The 15,685-nt window shown below is 40.3% G+C and overlaps 1 protein-coding gene across 6 annotated transcripts in view; it reads left to right on the top strand.

The window, feature by feature from the left end:
* Nucleotides 1–15,685, top strand: part of BCAS1 (breast carcinoma amplified sequence 1) — a 127,847-nt gene that overhangs the window by 64,552 nt on the left and 47,610 nt on the right. For 5 of the 6 annotated variants that reach the window (XM_010363359.2, XM_010363360.2, XM_030915407.1 and 2 more), the window contains exons 5-6: nucleotides 9,802–9,960; nucleotides 10,792–10,836. In XM_010363359.2, the coding sequence (XP_010361661.2) occupies nucleotides 9,802–9,960; nucleotides 10,792–10,836 (204 nt within the window). Of the gene's footprint in view, nucleotides 1–9,801; nucleotides 9,961–10,791; nucleotides 10,837–13,192; nucleotides 13,328–15,685 lie in introns of all 6 variants that reach the window. The other variant, XM_030915405.1, reaches the window with a different exon arrangement.

Consider the following 15,685-nt stretch of genomic DNA (forward strand, 5'->3'; position numbering starts at 1 on the left):
CACATGCCTTCCTCCATATCCGCTTGACAGAAATTTCTCCATCACCACCCCGCATTCCTCCCTGTTTCTGCGAGTCTACTTGCAACCTATGCTCCGTGGCCTTGGGCAAATGCTGCTTCATCTTCGAGTCTCCCTCTCCCTTCTAGTTCAGTCACTCTTGACCTTGGTGCACACTGGAATCACCTGGGGAGGTCTAAAAATATTGACATCTGAGCCTCACCTCCAAAAAGACTAATGTAATTGGTTGGGGTGGAATTTGGGTATTGGCATTTGTTTAAAAAGCTGCTCAGGTGATTCTAAAATCCAGCCATGCTGAGACCCAGTGGGCTGATGAAATTAACTTGTCTTTTTTTTTCTTGAGACAGGGACTTGCTCTGTCACCCAGGCTGGAGTTCAATGGCACAATCATAGCTCACTGCAGCCTTGACCTCCCTGGCTCAAGCAATTCTCCTGCCTCAGCCTCCCAAGTAGCTAGGACCACAGGTGCATACCACCACGCCTGGCTAATTTCTGTTTTGTTTTGTTCTGTTTTGTTTTGTTTTTGTTTTGTTTCGTAGAGACAAGATCTCACTATGTTGCCCAGGCTGGTCTTGAACTCCTGTGTTCAAGCAGTCCTCCTGCATTGACCTCCCAAATTGCTAGGATTACAGATGTGAGCCACTATGCTTAGCCTCACTTGTCTTTTTATCAGAGTACTTGTCCCTATCTACTGACCTTTATCCACCAAAAGGCTCCAAGCATCTAGGAGAAAGGACAGTGTCAGATTCATTTTTGTAAATCTCACAGCTCACCACAGTGCTCAGTAATTAAATTAAACACAATAATAATAGCTAACCATTACTGGATGCTTCCTGTGTGCTGCATATTCTCCTAAGTCCTTTATATGGATTATCCCATTTACTCCCTCAACAACCCTAAAAGGCAGGTGCTACTCATCACCCCAGTTTTATAAATGAGCAAATTGTAACCTAGAGTTAGGGAAAGTGCAGTACTGCAGAGCTGAAGATGACAGAGCAGGGACTGGACCTGGGCAGCTGGCCTCTGCACAGCTTGTATGTAGTCACACTGAGGGTTAGGATTTGGGGAGACACAAATTTTCAGTCCACAATGCACAGTGAAAGAATAACTTCAGAGCCCATGCTAATGCTGTGTGGCCTCTGCACAGCTTGTATGTACTGAGTGAGGATGAATTCATGAATGGCACTCCTGGGCAACACCTTACTTAGGCCTGTGGGGAATTTCTCAGTCTAGATTTATGTCTTGTGCCACTTTCATAATGACTCATCTTCCAGACACCTGTTCAGTTATTCATGTAATAGCTTTATTTAAAGTTTTACTTTATACTGAACTTCACCTAAGCAAAAATATCCATAATATCAAAAGGTTGATGCTAGACTTATTTTTCTAGTGCACAATTCTTAGTTCAGGCCGCTATCAAAGTACTGTAGACTGGATGGCTTATAAACAACAGAAATTGATTTCTCACAGTTTTGGAGGCTATGAGTCTGAAACCAAGGTGCCAGCATGGTTGGGTTCTGGTGAGGACCCTCTTCTGGGTTGCCGACGGCCAACTTCTCATGCATCCTGGAGTGATGGAAAGAGGACTAGAACACTCACTGGGGTCTCTTTTATAAGAGCACTAATCCTATTCATGAGGGCTGCACCCCCATGACCTAGTCACCTCCCCAAGGCCCCTACCTCCTAATACCATCACATCAGAAGTTAGGATTTCAACACATGAATTTTGGGGAGACACAAACTTTCAGTCCACAATACACATTAAAAGAATAACTATGTGTGTGTGCACATACCACCTAAAAAAAATCGCTTCCCCCATACATATATCAACCCTCATCTGCTATAAACAGAATTTGCAGCCATCCTTCTAAATCAACCAGCTTAACCACTTGGATCCCAATTATACCTCGGAGTTAGTTTTTAAAAGTTCAACTCATATTAGAACCTGTTTTTTAAAAGCACATCTCTTCCAAAGCAAAACACTTTTCTCCTGGAATTAACAAAGAAAACCTAACAAGACTGTTAAGGCCATGGCTTTTATTTGCTTTTAGTTTTATGAAGCTTCAGGTGTTTATGAGGCATTTCACAGGAAGTATGCTTCCATTTAGAAAGAGTCCTGGGGCTGAATGAAGCCCTTGTAGAATACGTGTAGTATTGTTACTTTTAAAATACTCACCAAAATGTGTTTCTTGTATTTTTGTAGCCATTTCACAGAAGCCCCATTTTTAACGCAAATTATTCCAACCCGGCCTTTGGTGTTAGGCTGGTCTAAGTGCGTAATCTAAGTGCCAACTGAGTGGTGAGAACAGTGGTATAGAAATTCAGAGAAGGGGACAGATTCCATGGGTGGCATGACCCAGAAAAACGTCAGTGGGAGAAGGTAGACTTGATTCCAATCATGAAGAATGGATTTGAAGAGGGAAGACAGAAGCTGGAGTAGAGACCACAGTGTACAAAGGCATAGGGAAAAGAATTTGCTCCATATCCTTTCATCCTTTAACAAATGTTTCTCATGTATACTCTGTGTCAGGGACTTTGCAAATTGTATGGCGTTCTTATTGCTTTTTTTTTTTTTTCTTTTTTTTTTTTTTTTTTTTTGGTCTGTTTGGCTAACATTTATTGGACACTTCTATACAAGGCATTATGCTAAGGAATTTAGATGCATTATTTCTTATGGAAACTCACAACAAATTATACCAGGCAAGGTTTATTATTAATCCTGTGTTCCATGGGAAGACCGTGTCTCAGAGAGGCTAAGACCCCAGCTGGGGTTCCTCAACCTGTGAGTGGAGCTGGGAGGTGAATATGGAGTCTTTGTCAGGCACTGGGACTTTTATCAACCACTTGATCCTGTTGTGAATGAGACACACACAGTGCCTGTTCTCAGATGCCCAGTTGAGCAGGTGATACTGGCAGTTAATCAATTATGATTCAGTATGATGGGTACTGATGAGAGGGGAATTATGAAAACAAATAGCATTAAGAGATAAAGAGCTGAAATTCTTGTTTGCAAAATTACTCAGTTGAATACCAGTCTGTGGGAAAGAAAGAGAAATCACTGACATTCATTCTTCCCTTCATTTATTCATTTATAAATAATGTTCATAATCGTTATCACAAATTAATATAAAAAGATCTGCTATACCCCTAGAACAAGATTTATTATTAATTGTAGGTGACAAAGTTCATATTTCAAATACGCTTATTAATTTCAAACTTAGGGAGCTCACTTCTTTTCGGACCTGATTTGATCCTCATTGCTGTTCACATGCTAATGTAGCTCAAGATTCATGAATCACCGAAAATGACCTCACCTGTAGCCAGCTACAGGGAAGTCAACACTGTCTACTATTAAGAGAGTAGAAGCCTTCAACTAAGGGAGAGTTACAGGAACTGGCCTTGCCCTCTTGCCTAGACATGAAAACCTGGACAAAAAACACCAAACAATAATTTTTAAGACTGTTTTAAGATATCAGGCAACAAGGATAGGTGTTCTCTGAGAGACAGGACATAAGAGATGATCTCTATGTCTGCTCCTACCTGCTGCCTTGAGAGAGTTTCCAGCCCACAGCCTAGGGGGCAGGAACTGAGGCAGAGTCCAGCAGGCTGCTTGAGCACACGGTGGCCAGAGTTCCTAGACAAAGGATCAGAGGAGAGAGACAGAATGTAGAGCAAACTCCAAGGGTCTGTCAAAGGTCCTCACAGAGTATGCACAGAGTATGAGGCAGAGAGCTGACCAACATGTTCATATGAGGAAACTAGCAAAGACTGGAGGGGGGAAAAAAACCACACCAGAAAGGCATTTACACAGGGCCAGAGAGAGTGCCTTCTCTCACCAGCCAGACTGGAAAACCTCATTATTAATAAGGCACTGGGTAGAGTAGTCACAGGGTCTTTCCTCATTGGTGAGAAAAGATGAGCTTCCTAGACTAGAAACGATTCTGGTCCTGCCTAATGTAACTGCCAATGGGTTATTTTTGCCCGCTGCCCAGACAGCACCAATTTATCAAGAAAGGGAAATGGCAATAGAGAGAGTTTAATACACTTAGAGCCAACTAAATGTGAGATTAGAGTTTTACTTTTACTCAAATCAGCCTCCCCCCGGAATTCAGAGCCTAGAGTTTTTTAAAGTCAGTTTGGCGGGCAGAGAGCTAAGGCATGGAGAATGCTGATTAGTTGATTGGGGGCAGAATCACAGGACATCAGACATGTCCTGTTGTACCGAGTCAGTTCCTGGGTGGGGGCCGCAAGTCCAGATGAGCTAGACCAAAATGCAGGGTCTGAAGAATATCTCAAATACCAATCTTAGGTTAAAGCAGTAATGTTTTCCGTATGACAATTGGGGAGGTTAAGAATCTTGTGACCTCTGGCTGTATGACTCCTGAGCCATAATTTCTAATGTTGTGTCTAATTTGCTAGTTTTACGAAGGTGGACTGGTCCTCAAGAAAAAAGGGGGTTTGTTTGGGGAAGGGACTGTTATCATCTTTGTTTCAAAATTAAACTATAAGTAAATTCCTCCCAAAGTTAGTATGGCCTACCCCCAGGAATGAACAAGGGCAGCTTGGAAGTTAAAGGCAAGATGGTGTTGGTTAGGTCAGATCTCTTTCACAGTCACAATTTTTTCACTCATAATTTTTGCAAAGTCAGTTTCACGAACAAATCTTAAAAGCCAGAACTAAGAGGATCAAACTGATTTTAAGTATTTTAACTACCTCCAAAAACACAGTTCAAAAATATTTATAGGAACAAATAAATACCCAGCCACCCAAACAGGTAAGATTCACAATGTCTGACATGCAAACAAAAATTACCAGGGAAGCAGAGAAGCAGGAAAATGTAACTCATGATGTGAAGAGAAATCAATCAAAACCTACCCAGAACTGATACAGGTGTTAGAATTGGCGAAAAATAAAAAGAAATAAAAAGAATTAGCATAAATGTGTCTCATATGTTTGGAAAGTTAAGTAGAGACATAGAAGATATATTTTTTAAATCCAAATCAAATTTCTAGAGATAAAAACTACAGTGTGTGAGGTAAAAAAATACACTGGATGACATTAACAATGGATTAGACAATGCAGTAAATAAAATTTGTGAGTTTAAATACACAGCAATAGAAACTATCCAAAATGAATCATGGGGCAGCGGGTGAAAAGGAAGAGGGGCTTTTTTAAAAAGAAGAAAGAAAGGAACATCAGTGAGCTACAGGATAACCCCAAGTAGGCTAGCAGGCAAGTAATTGGAGTCCATGAAAGGAGAGAAAAAGAAGAAAAGATATTTGAAGACATATGGCTAAAAATTGATGATTGATAGTCTTACTTGGATTGAATCATTTGTTCATCCATTCATTAGTAATTATTGAGACTGTACCATGTGCACAAGTGTAGGTGCTGAGGAAACATAAGGGAGAAAAAGAACCTTCTTTGGTTTATATTCCAGTGAGGGGAGAGGAACAAAACACAAAATGAGTGAGAGTTTTAATATAATTCTCAGTCTTGCCACTGAGAGCCAGATAATTCTTTACCCTGTGCATTGCAGGAATTTTAGCAGCATGCCTGGCATCTATCCTCTAGATACCAGTAGTCGCTCACCCACCCACTACTCGTGACAATCAAAAAAAAATGTCTCCAGACATTACCAAATGTCCCTGGGGAGAAGAGGAGCCAGTAATATATTAGAAGTGAAACATACTAGGAAAAAAATAAAGCAATTAGCAGCATCAGATATGCTGGGATATATTATAGCAACTTAAAGTAGAGTGGTAAAGAAAGACCTCGATAAAAACATGGCCATTGGCCTGGGCGCCCAGCCCAATGGCCTGTAATTACATGCCTGTAATCATAGCACTTTGGGAGGGCGAGGTGGGTGGATTACCTGAGGTCAGGAGTTCGAGACCAGCCTGGCCAACATGGTGAAACCCCATCTCTACTAAAAATACAAAAATTAGACAGGCATGATGGCACACACTGTAATCCCAGCTACTCGAGAGGCAGAGGCAGGAGAATTGCTTGAGCCGGGGAGACGGAGGTTGCAGTGGGCCGAGATCGCACCACTGCACTCCAGCCTGGGTGACAGAGTGAGACTGTCTAAAAAAAAAAAAAAAAAGTGACAATTGAAAAAAACTTGAAGGAAGTAAGGTTGCATGCTCCTGGCAGGCAGAAACTCAACCCAGATGCAAAGGCCCTGAGGCAAGAGCCTACCTGACGTGTTCAAAGAAGAGTAAGCAGGTCACTGGGGTTACAAAAGAGTGACCCAGGGGGAAAATAAAACAAAAAAAAGGGCCAGAAAAGCAACGAGAATGGAATGGAAGAGGGGTACTTCTCCAGGAATAAGCAGGAGGGTCCTGTTATCACAAGGAGTAAGGAATGCTGCTTAGGCAAAAACAAGTTAATGCTTACACTTGCCAACCGTGTGGCCTTGGACATGAAGTTTAAACCTCTTTGGGCCTCAGTTTTCTCATCTGTAAGATACCTTGCACAATCTTGGCAAAGATTAGATAAGACAGATTTGTGAAGGCGCCTCATAACTGTAAAGCTATACAAGCATAAACAAGCATTGTTTAAGACATAAGGATGACATGGTTTAAACAAGTTGCAAGTGCGGTACTTTTTGGGAGAGTTAAGTTATGAAGGATTTTTATGGGTGGAATTTATGGATTTAGTCTATATTTATATACACTCCCTATGAGGATCTTCGTTCTCCACCACATGGATTTAATTTATATGATGTCACATTTTACTGCACATACTATATAAGTTTAGCAAAGTTAACACTCATAGCCAAATAATCTATAGCATTTTAAGATGTTCCTTTCTGACAGGTCTGAGTTATAATCCCCAGATTGGCCTCTCTCAAGCTGTGTGACCTTAGACAAGTAACCTAAACTCTCTGAGCCTCATTTCATGGTTTGAAACTGTTAATTGTAATATTTGTCTCAGAAGATTGTTGTAAAGATTAAGTGACATATGTTTAATACATTTATTTGTACAGTGGTTTGCATGCTGTAAATGTAAAATATTTGACATATTGACATTATATATTATTCTATAATAAATAATGATATATTAAGATTAAGTGACCTTGTTCAAATTATACTAACTTAGGAAAGAGAAAGCACTGGTGTACATGTAGTGCTTAATAAATAGTTGATGTAATTTGCACATTTGTCCCCACCTAAATCTCATGTTCAATTGCAATCCCCTATGCTGGAGGTTTGGCCTGGTAAAATACCACAGGGGTGGATCCATCATAAATGGCTTGGGCCATCTCCTTGGTGGTAAGTGAGCTCTTGCTCTGAGTTCACATGCGATCCAGTCATTTGAAAGTTTATGGCACCGCCCCCTCCACTCTTTCTCTCTTGCTCCTGCTCTGACCATGTGCTGTGCCTGCTCCCACTTCTCCTTCTGCCATGATTGTAAGCTTCCTGAGGCCTCCCAGAAGCCAAGCAGATGCCAGCCCCATGCTTTCTGTAAAGGCTGAAGAACTGTGAGCCAATTCTACCTCTTTTCTTTATAAATTACCCAGAATCTTTATGGCAATGCAAAAACGGCCTAGTACAATCATCCATTAAAATGAGTCGAATTGTATCTCAGTGGTTGAGATGGTCAACCCATATCAGTTTATACTGCTGGTCCAGACCCTGCCAACCCCAGAGGAGAAAGTATAAGTCCAGGAGTCTAAATGCGGTGCTACCACATCCCACTCTACACTACTGGGAGAAGTGGTCAAAATAGAAATATCGCGTCTTCTGTGGGCTTCTGCCAGCTCACACACTGGGAATGGTTAGAAATTGCTTTTCGGGAAACAGAAGTGTCTCCTTCCATTCTCCTGTAAGTAAAGGAACTGGCGGCATGGGGGCAGGGAGATGGTGTGGAGAAGGCGGAACCCACCGCCCTGGGATGAAAGGAAGGATTACATGGGGATGAAAGGGAGAGCGAAGAGTAAAGAGGACGCTCAACCAGCAGGTGAGAGTCAAGTCCGCCCCCTTCACTCCACCCATCTCCAGACCAAACTCCCCACTGCCAGGCCACGACCACATGCAGCGACCTGCCTGGCCTGGACACGTTTTAGGTCTCACCTGTCACCACCACCGGTGCACCAGATAGCTTCTCAGACCCACCGAGAAGTTAGTAACCCACCGAGTTACTAACTGCAGGACCTCTCTACTGAAATCTTCTTAATTTTTGCAAGAATATTAATCAAGTTTATATAATTTGCATACCTCTTGACCCAAAAATTTCACTTTTGATAATTTACCCAAAGAAAATATAGACACACATGAGTATTTAAAAATAAAAGTGTGAGATGTCTACTTTACTACTGCTTATAATACTCTAGATGTACAACTATACACACTGTGAATGTCAATCAATAAGGATATTAGACAATAAACAATGTTATAACCAAGCTATGGAATAAATGTCACCTGAGTCGTAAAGAATGATGCAGGTTTAGCTGTGTTGCAATGGGAAGTTTCACGTGAGAATTTATGCTGGTACAGATAGCGCTATTCTATGTTTGTAAAATTTTCATAAATGATGCATATTTATTGAATGCCTTCTGTGAGCCTCGCTGTCCTTGGTACTTGAGAAAAGCACTGAGTGAAGTAGATATTATCCCTGTCTTTGTCGAGTTTATAGTCTAATGGGAATATAAGAAAAAGCACAAATACTGAGAAGTAAACAGAACTGCTGATACAGCAAAGATTTTTAAAAGGGCAAGGGACTCTGGTGGAGATGATGGTGGTGGGAGGACAGCCTTAGATGAAGGTTTAGGGATGATCTCTCCAAAGAGATGACACTTATGACCTTAAGGATGGATGGAAATCACCTATGGGCAGACAGAGGAGCAGAATGTTTCAGACAGAGAGCCGGAAGTTTGGAAATAGCCTGTGGTATGTTTGAAAAACTCAAAGAAAGCGAGCCAGAAAATGGAGTGAAGGAGCACATGGCACAGAGAGAACAGAGACCAAGGCAGGGGCAGGCCATGTTAGACACTGGAGATCCTGCATCAGAGTTTGGGTTGACTCCAAGAGCTGTCAGAAGCTACTGGAGCATGGTAAGGAGTGGGAAGATGGGATCAGTTGAGTAAAGAATGTATTGGGAGGGTGAGGAGCCCAAGCAGAGACAGGGCCGGGGCTGTTGCAGTCATAAGGTGGAGAGGTGGTAGCTTCCTGTCCTAGGGCCCTGAGAGTGGAGATGGTGAAAGGAAGACAGATTCAGAACGCATCCTACCCTCCTGAGAGAGGTCGGGGAGAAAATTATTTCCCCTGTCACACCCCTCGCACCAATGAACCTCAGATCTCAAAAGCAACGGAGTTATTTCAAAACACCAGTACTTTTTCTTTTTTCTTTTTTTTTTTAAGTTGATATCACTCGCCTCTGTGGAAATTGTGGGAAACCAAGTAACACCATCTCTGGGGATAATGTACACATCATTAGATAAAGAGACTACAGAGATGGAAAATATCAATACCTTACACAACTTCTTTGCAGAATTGGAAGAAAAGGGCTTTTGTTTGAAATGCAACGTGCACTGCTGTGTTTGTTACCCTTTGGCTCCAAACAATGTCCCTCCGACCAACAGCAAATGCTGAATATGTTAGAAAGAGGGGGAGGGAAGGAAGAGTGACTCTTATAATCTCATGATTGTTCTGTACAGCCGTGGGCAGAAGAAGTATGACTGGAATTAGTGGGTAAGAGAGAAAGGGGTGTGAAGCAAAAGCATGACTTTGAGAGTTCACATTCAGCAAGTGGCAACTGTGAAAACTGTTTTGCTCCTAGGACATAGTTGACGGCAAGGAAAAAGAAGGACAAGAAGTTGGAACTGTGAATTGTTCTGTCCCTGGGGACCCAGAAGGACTGGAGACTGCAAAGGGTGACTCCCAGACAGCAGCTATAGCAGAGAATAATAATTCCATCATGAGTTTCTTTAAAACTCTGGTAAGCAGTTTTCTCCTCTTTTCCCCTCAACTCTATTGCTCAAAAGTTTTGTTAATTCTAAGAATGCACATTTGAATGTTCCTGTACTGAATGGATTATCATGGTGCAGTTGGAGCACAGGAGGGAACAGGGACAAGATGTGCTTCAGAAGGAAGCTGTGTTACATCAGGCTTTTAGCGAGAGAGCCCCTGAAATTGGGAACCATGGTATAAGCAGTGGATGCCTAAATCTTGTAACATGGGCTGTGTTGCAATGGAATTCTATTGCGATTGAATGTCTTATGGTCCTTGATCATAAAAATAATTGAAAAAATATCTCCCTGTGTTATAGACCTCTCAAAGCAGTTTTGCCACTCAAATGGCAAATAAAATACTGTAGAAATCACTCAAAAAAAAAAAATCTGAATGAATGAATGCATAGTGAAGCAGACCGTCCCAAATGTGTTTGGGCATTTCCAAATATCAAGACTAACCTCAAAAGAAAAGACAATGAATGTCAACAGAATGTGCCACAAACACCAGAGGGTTGCACATGTGTTTGGAGCAATGGTAGAATTCATGGAAAGTCTGTGGTCTTCCAGGAGACAGTTTTGAGTGTGGTCAAACTCTTGGTAAATGTATAAGATCAGATGTATCTCATTATAAGATATTAATTTTGTTAACTTTTGTATTACCCGGCAGTCCTGAGATTTCTATTGAACTAAAAGTACTTCTTATTTTGTTCTTGACCTGTATGGTGAACTGGACCACCCTAAAGAATTATTTATCTATGAAATGAAAATCACTCTAAAGAGCAATGACTTCTAATATTTGGCTTTCTCAAACTTTTAAGGTCTCACCTAACAAAGCTGAAACAAAAAAGGACCCAGAAGACACGGTAGGTGGTTTGAAGTGTGTATGTATATGTTTGAGTTTGCACATAGAACTGGATTTGAATTTGTGTCTGCTTGCTTGTTTTTTGAATATGTATGTGTGTGTGTGTGTATCATATTATATCTAAATATATAACTAGCAATTTAATAGTGCTGTTAGATTGTCTTTAAAATATTTTATTTATGTTAATGGTAGTTTAATTAAAATTTTACTGGAAAGTGTGAAAGATGTGCCAACTCTGGCTAAATAATATCACAATACCAATTTCTTATATAGCATAAGAACAGAGTATTAGTAATTATATCATCATCTTAGTCTTTTTAGTTGTGTGTAAAGGGACCCAGGGAATATAGTAAAAAACAGTCCATCTAAAGTAGAAGAAAGCTTTTCAGTAGGACATGGACTCTAAAAAAATAAAGTAGAAGAAAGTTGCTATATTTTTGTTTTTTTTTTAATATGTTATTTTTCAATGTAATTTGAAAAATAAATAAATCTTTACTGCAAAGGCAGCAGTTTGGTGAAATAAAATAGTTTCCATGGGACACTTGCCAAATGAATGGCCATGCAGAGGCATTAGGACGCACTACAGAGCCTACATTCTTCACTGTCATACAAGAAATTCAGCCAAGTCCCCTCAAAATAAATTTGGTTTGAAATAACATCTTCCTAGAGATGTTCTCCCTTTACACTTGACAAGGCCCGTTACCTCTAGTGGAATACACGGTTTAAGTTTCATGGGAACCATGAGGGAAGTTTAACTTGGTGACAGATAAGTGTCTTGGGTCCTTCTTCTGATATTGGAAAGTGCTTTGAAAAACAGTGGGATCAGATACATGGCCTGGTTTGCCCCCTACATCTGCTACCCATATGTGAAGGAGTTGGCTGTGAAAAGAGGATCCTAGATTTTGTCTCAAAAGACCTGCGTTTCAGCTCCAGTTCTGCTACTTGATAGTGGTACAGTCTTAATCTATCTGAACCCAAGTTTCCATGTCTATAAAACTGGGACAAAAAAATTCTTTCTCCTGGACCCCAGCATTGAAAGAAGGCATGGCAGTGCCTTGCAAACTATAGAGCTCTGATTAAATGTAGCGATCTATTTCCATGAGCCCAGCCAAGACCGGTTGGATGACATGACTACATTTGTATTATATTTATTGGTTCCTCGAGAATTTTCTTTTTCTATTGAAAAAAAAATATGTATCTGAAGCATCTACATGCATTTTCCTATAAAATTATTCATTTGCTATGAGGTCATAGGGTCAAGGTCAATGAATGGTTGGGGCAAAATGTATTTCTTTTGGTTCTATGTCTTGCATTGTTTGAAGCCACATAGCGTAAAAGGATCTGAACAGTGGGGTATGGGGGGAGTGTGTGTGTGGCTTCCTAAGTGACCTGATGCACTCATTCTCTTTAGCTGGTCATGCACCAAGACTCCTCCCTGACCCAGAATGTGGTCAAAGCTGAACGTACCTAGCTGATAAAATCTCACCATCCTGCCCAGGAAGCCGTGGGGTCACGTTTGTGGAGCTGGGTCTCAAAAGAGGGTTTTGTGAATGTAGGTTGTCCATGATACCCACAAACAGATGTGCTTTCTACAAACCTGGTTCTCATACCTTGCAATTTTGGTATCTTTTCTACTGAAGTTCTTAGATTCATGCTTTTGAAGTCTGTGTCATTTTCAGCCCACTACCTTCCCTATACAAAAGGCCCTGACATTTGTAACTTGAGTCAACAATCTTGAGTGGTTGTAGCTAGGCTATTTTGGTTTCAATCTCCCTCTACTTTGCCTCAGTGGATTGGTTCACAGTACACATTTTCTTTGCCTGGGGGATCTACCCAACTAGAATTGAAATTTTTGCAGGTGATATTGCTTCCATAAAGTTTCTAAAAGTGAATCAAAGGGGATCGATTTGAGACTAAAAGACGTTCCGTAGCAGTATTTGCTTTGACGCCAGGATGAAAAATAAATATTTTGTCTGCAGGTATTTTTTACTTTACCATGTAGCAATAGCATGTAGATATCTACAACTATCAAGTAGAGACTGCATTATCTTGTCCTGTTATGTGTCTTCAGCAAATGGAGATACAGAGTTTTGTTTTGTTCTGTCTTGCTTTGAGGTTATGTTCATTTGGGTCATTTAAATAGGTCAGTGTTGAAAATCATTGTGTATCTAAAATTGACTGTGAATATGGAAGTTTAAAAAAGATAAACATTTACACGGTGTTTTGTGGTTAGGAAAGGGGATGATGTACCAACAGCTAATTGTCACAGTGTATTAATGCACTTTAAAACAACAGAAAAGAAAAAGAATTTTGTTCAAAAACAAAGCTCTGAGGTTGTGACTGCTGTTGCCCCAAAGGCATCGAAAGCAGAAAGTGTCTGTGATGGACAAGCTGGTCAGAAGACATCTGAGATCCAGGCTAGAGGCGCCAAGAAAAAGCACCTGGATAGCCCCAGGCTAGGACTTGCCTTTAGAAAATTCTTTAGGCATAAGGTCTGTATCTTGTTAAAGTAGGAGGAAAAACAAGAACTCTGGTCTTCACAAGACATGTGCCATCCTAAGCCCACCCAGCTCCTCTCCAGTAAAAACAGAGCCTTGGGTGGTGAGGATCATTAAAAGAGAATTAAAGATGATATGAATTAAACTTCAGTGATTTTTAAGTAGTCAAACATTTCAAACAGATGTCTTCCTAGTGTGGACCAGGGTTCTGGAACTATTCTTCTAACCCAGTATTTCCCAAATGTCAATCACTTGTATACCACCTTCACCATTTTTGTTAGATGTACTATTATTTGATATTTTTACATTGAAATTGACCTATTTTCTATTTAAATCTATCTTTAAAAGAAACCTTATGTCATATATAGAAAATCAGAATAATTTTTCGTAAAAGGAAAGTAAGCATTAATATGGCTAATTAAAAAGACGTTACATTCTAGCTACCTCATTTGTGTTAAGCTCTGAATCTGATGCTCTTTCTAGCTTTATTAAAAGGTGATTAATTGGCCAATGTTAGAAAAATGTTAAAGACGTACCATCACCAGACTGAGACTTTCTCCAGAATGTGACTATAAGGATTAAATGAGAGTTGAAAAAAGAGAAGTATTTTCACTATTTGAATACTATTTAATATCATATTTCTGCACAATCTATAATATTCTCTGATCCACCAATGGTATGCTTCCTACATTTTGGGAAATACTCTTCTAATCTCAAGTAACAATGTTATCTTTCTGTGGTCTGTTTCATCTATTTCCAGTATTAACTAAGCTTACACTGAACCCAAATAAAAGTCCAGGCAGAAAAAAGCAATGAATGAAGTCAGAGCACGTTTTAACTCCATGTCCTTGGGAAGCTGCACAACACTGAAGTCAGTTTGGGAAGTATTACGCTTCCAGTGTCTAAGAAGATGCCAGTGTTTGTCTGAAACCATCAGTTTAAAGGATCCCTGAATTGGGTTAGCATGTGTGAAAATTTGTTTAAAATATCAGCTATTTTCCACCAAGTCGAATGCATGCATTAAAAAAAATCCCTACCTGGATGTCACACAGTCCCAGGATTGTATATGCAAATAAGCACTCCATAGAAAGTTCTCACAGCTGAATATGTATTTGCATAAGCAGACTATGTTATGAAGCCACGTTTCAATTTCCATACAGGAGAATTTTGTTCTGTAAAGAGAAAAGAATGGGGAGTGATAAATCTTGCAAGGGGGGAAGAGAGATTAAAATGTGCTCCAACATCACATGGGAAATAACTTAGTAACTGCTGGTGAAACATGTCATAGATCTCATATGAAAGAATAGTTTGACTCCCACTTGGAGCTTTTGTAAGTAACAGGCCTTGAAAGTTTAAGAAGTATATGACATTTCCCCAGATCTGCATTTCGTGATGACATTCACTTCACGCACTACAGAATTTTACATCTGCAGTCTCTCTTGCCACCCATAAAGGGACCACCCAAATTCAATGTTATCATTCCTAGGGCTTCCAAAAACCGTTGGCCTCCCGTCTTGTCACTGAGATAGACAGGGAAAAGACAGGATTCTGGAATAGTGGGAAGATGTAGGGGGAACAGCCTTCTGGGATTCTGTCACAGACACAAGGACCTCAGGGTTTTGCCTTGAGTGGCATTCAGTGTATTTTTTTATGTAAGTGTAAATCCAAGTAAGGGACACCTCCCAAATGTTCTCAATTCTTATTTTCGCAGCGGTTTGTTAGAGCTCATTGCCTTTTACCTCTGCACCTGAGACAGTTTCTTTTTCTCTTTTGATTATTTCTGTTGTCTCTAAAGATAGGAAAATAGAGCCTTTAAATAGCCAGATTCTCTCAGTGACGTTATCATGATTTTAGGCGGTGTGATACTCTCCATTTCCCCATGGGTTTGTCACCTGGAACAGAAAACGGGAAATTCAAGCAAATTAAAGGATAAAACCATTTTGCTATTAAAAAAAAAAAAATTACCAATTCTGGTTAATCCTGGGTGTTTATTTCTCTACATCTCTATGATCCTTCTTATAAAAAGAATTTTCTCAGTTCAAAAAGTGGGGAAGTCTGAAATCAGTAAATGAAATACATTTAGTGTCAGCTTTTGCTGAATTGGAACCATTTTTCTTGGCCTCATGGCATGTGACGTCTCAGAATCAAACTTTTTCATGCGGCCGCCACTGTTTGGTGACAACTTCACACACAAAACAGAGTATTGCTTTAGAATACTTTTGCCATGCCCCAAAATACTCCCCTTCCTCCTCAGGTTTTCCCCATGCCTACCCTTTCTGTAAGGCAGCTGAAGTATTAGTAAGCAGCATGCATGATTCATAAGCTCTGCCATTCATTCATTGTTTTTAGTTC

Source organism: Rhinopithecus roxellana, chromosome 13, assembly GCF_007565055.1.
Source record: "Rhinopithecus roxellana isolate Shanxi Qingling chromosome 13, ASM756505v1, whole genome shotgun sequence".
Taxonomy (NCBI): Eukaryota; Metazoa; Chordata; class Mammalia; order Primates; family Cercopithecidae; genus Rhinopithecus; species Rhinopithecus roxellana.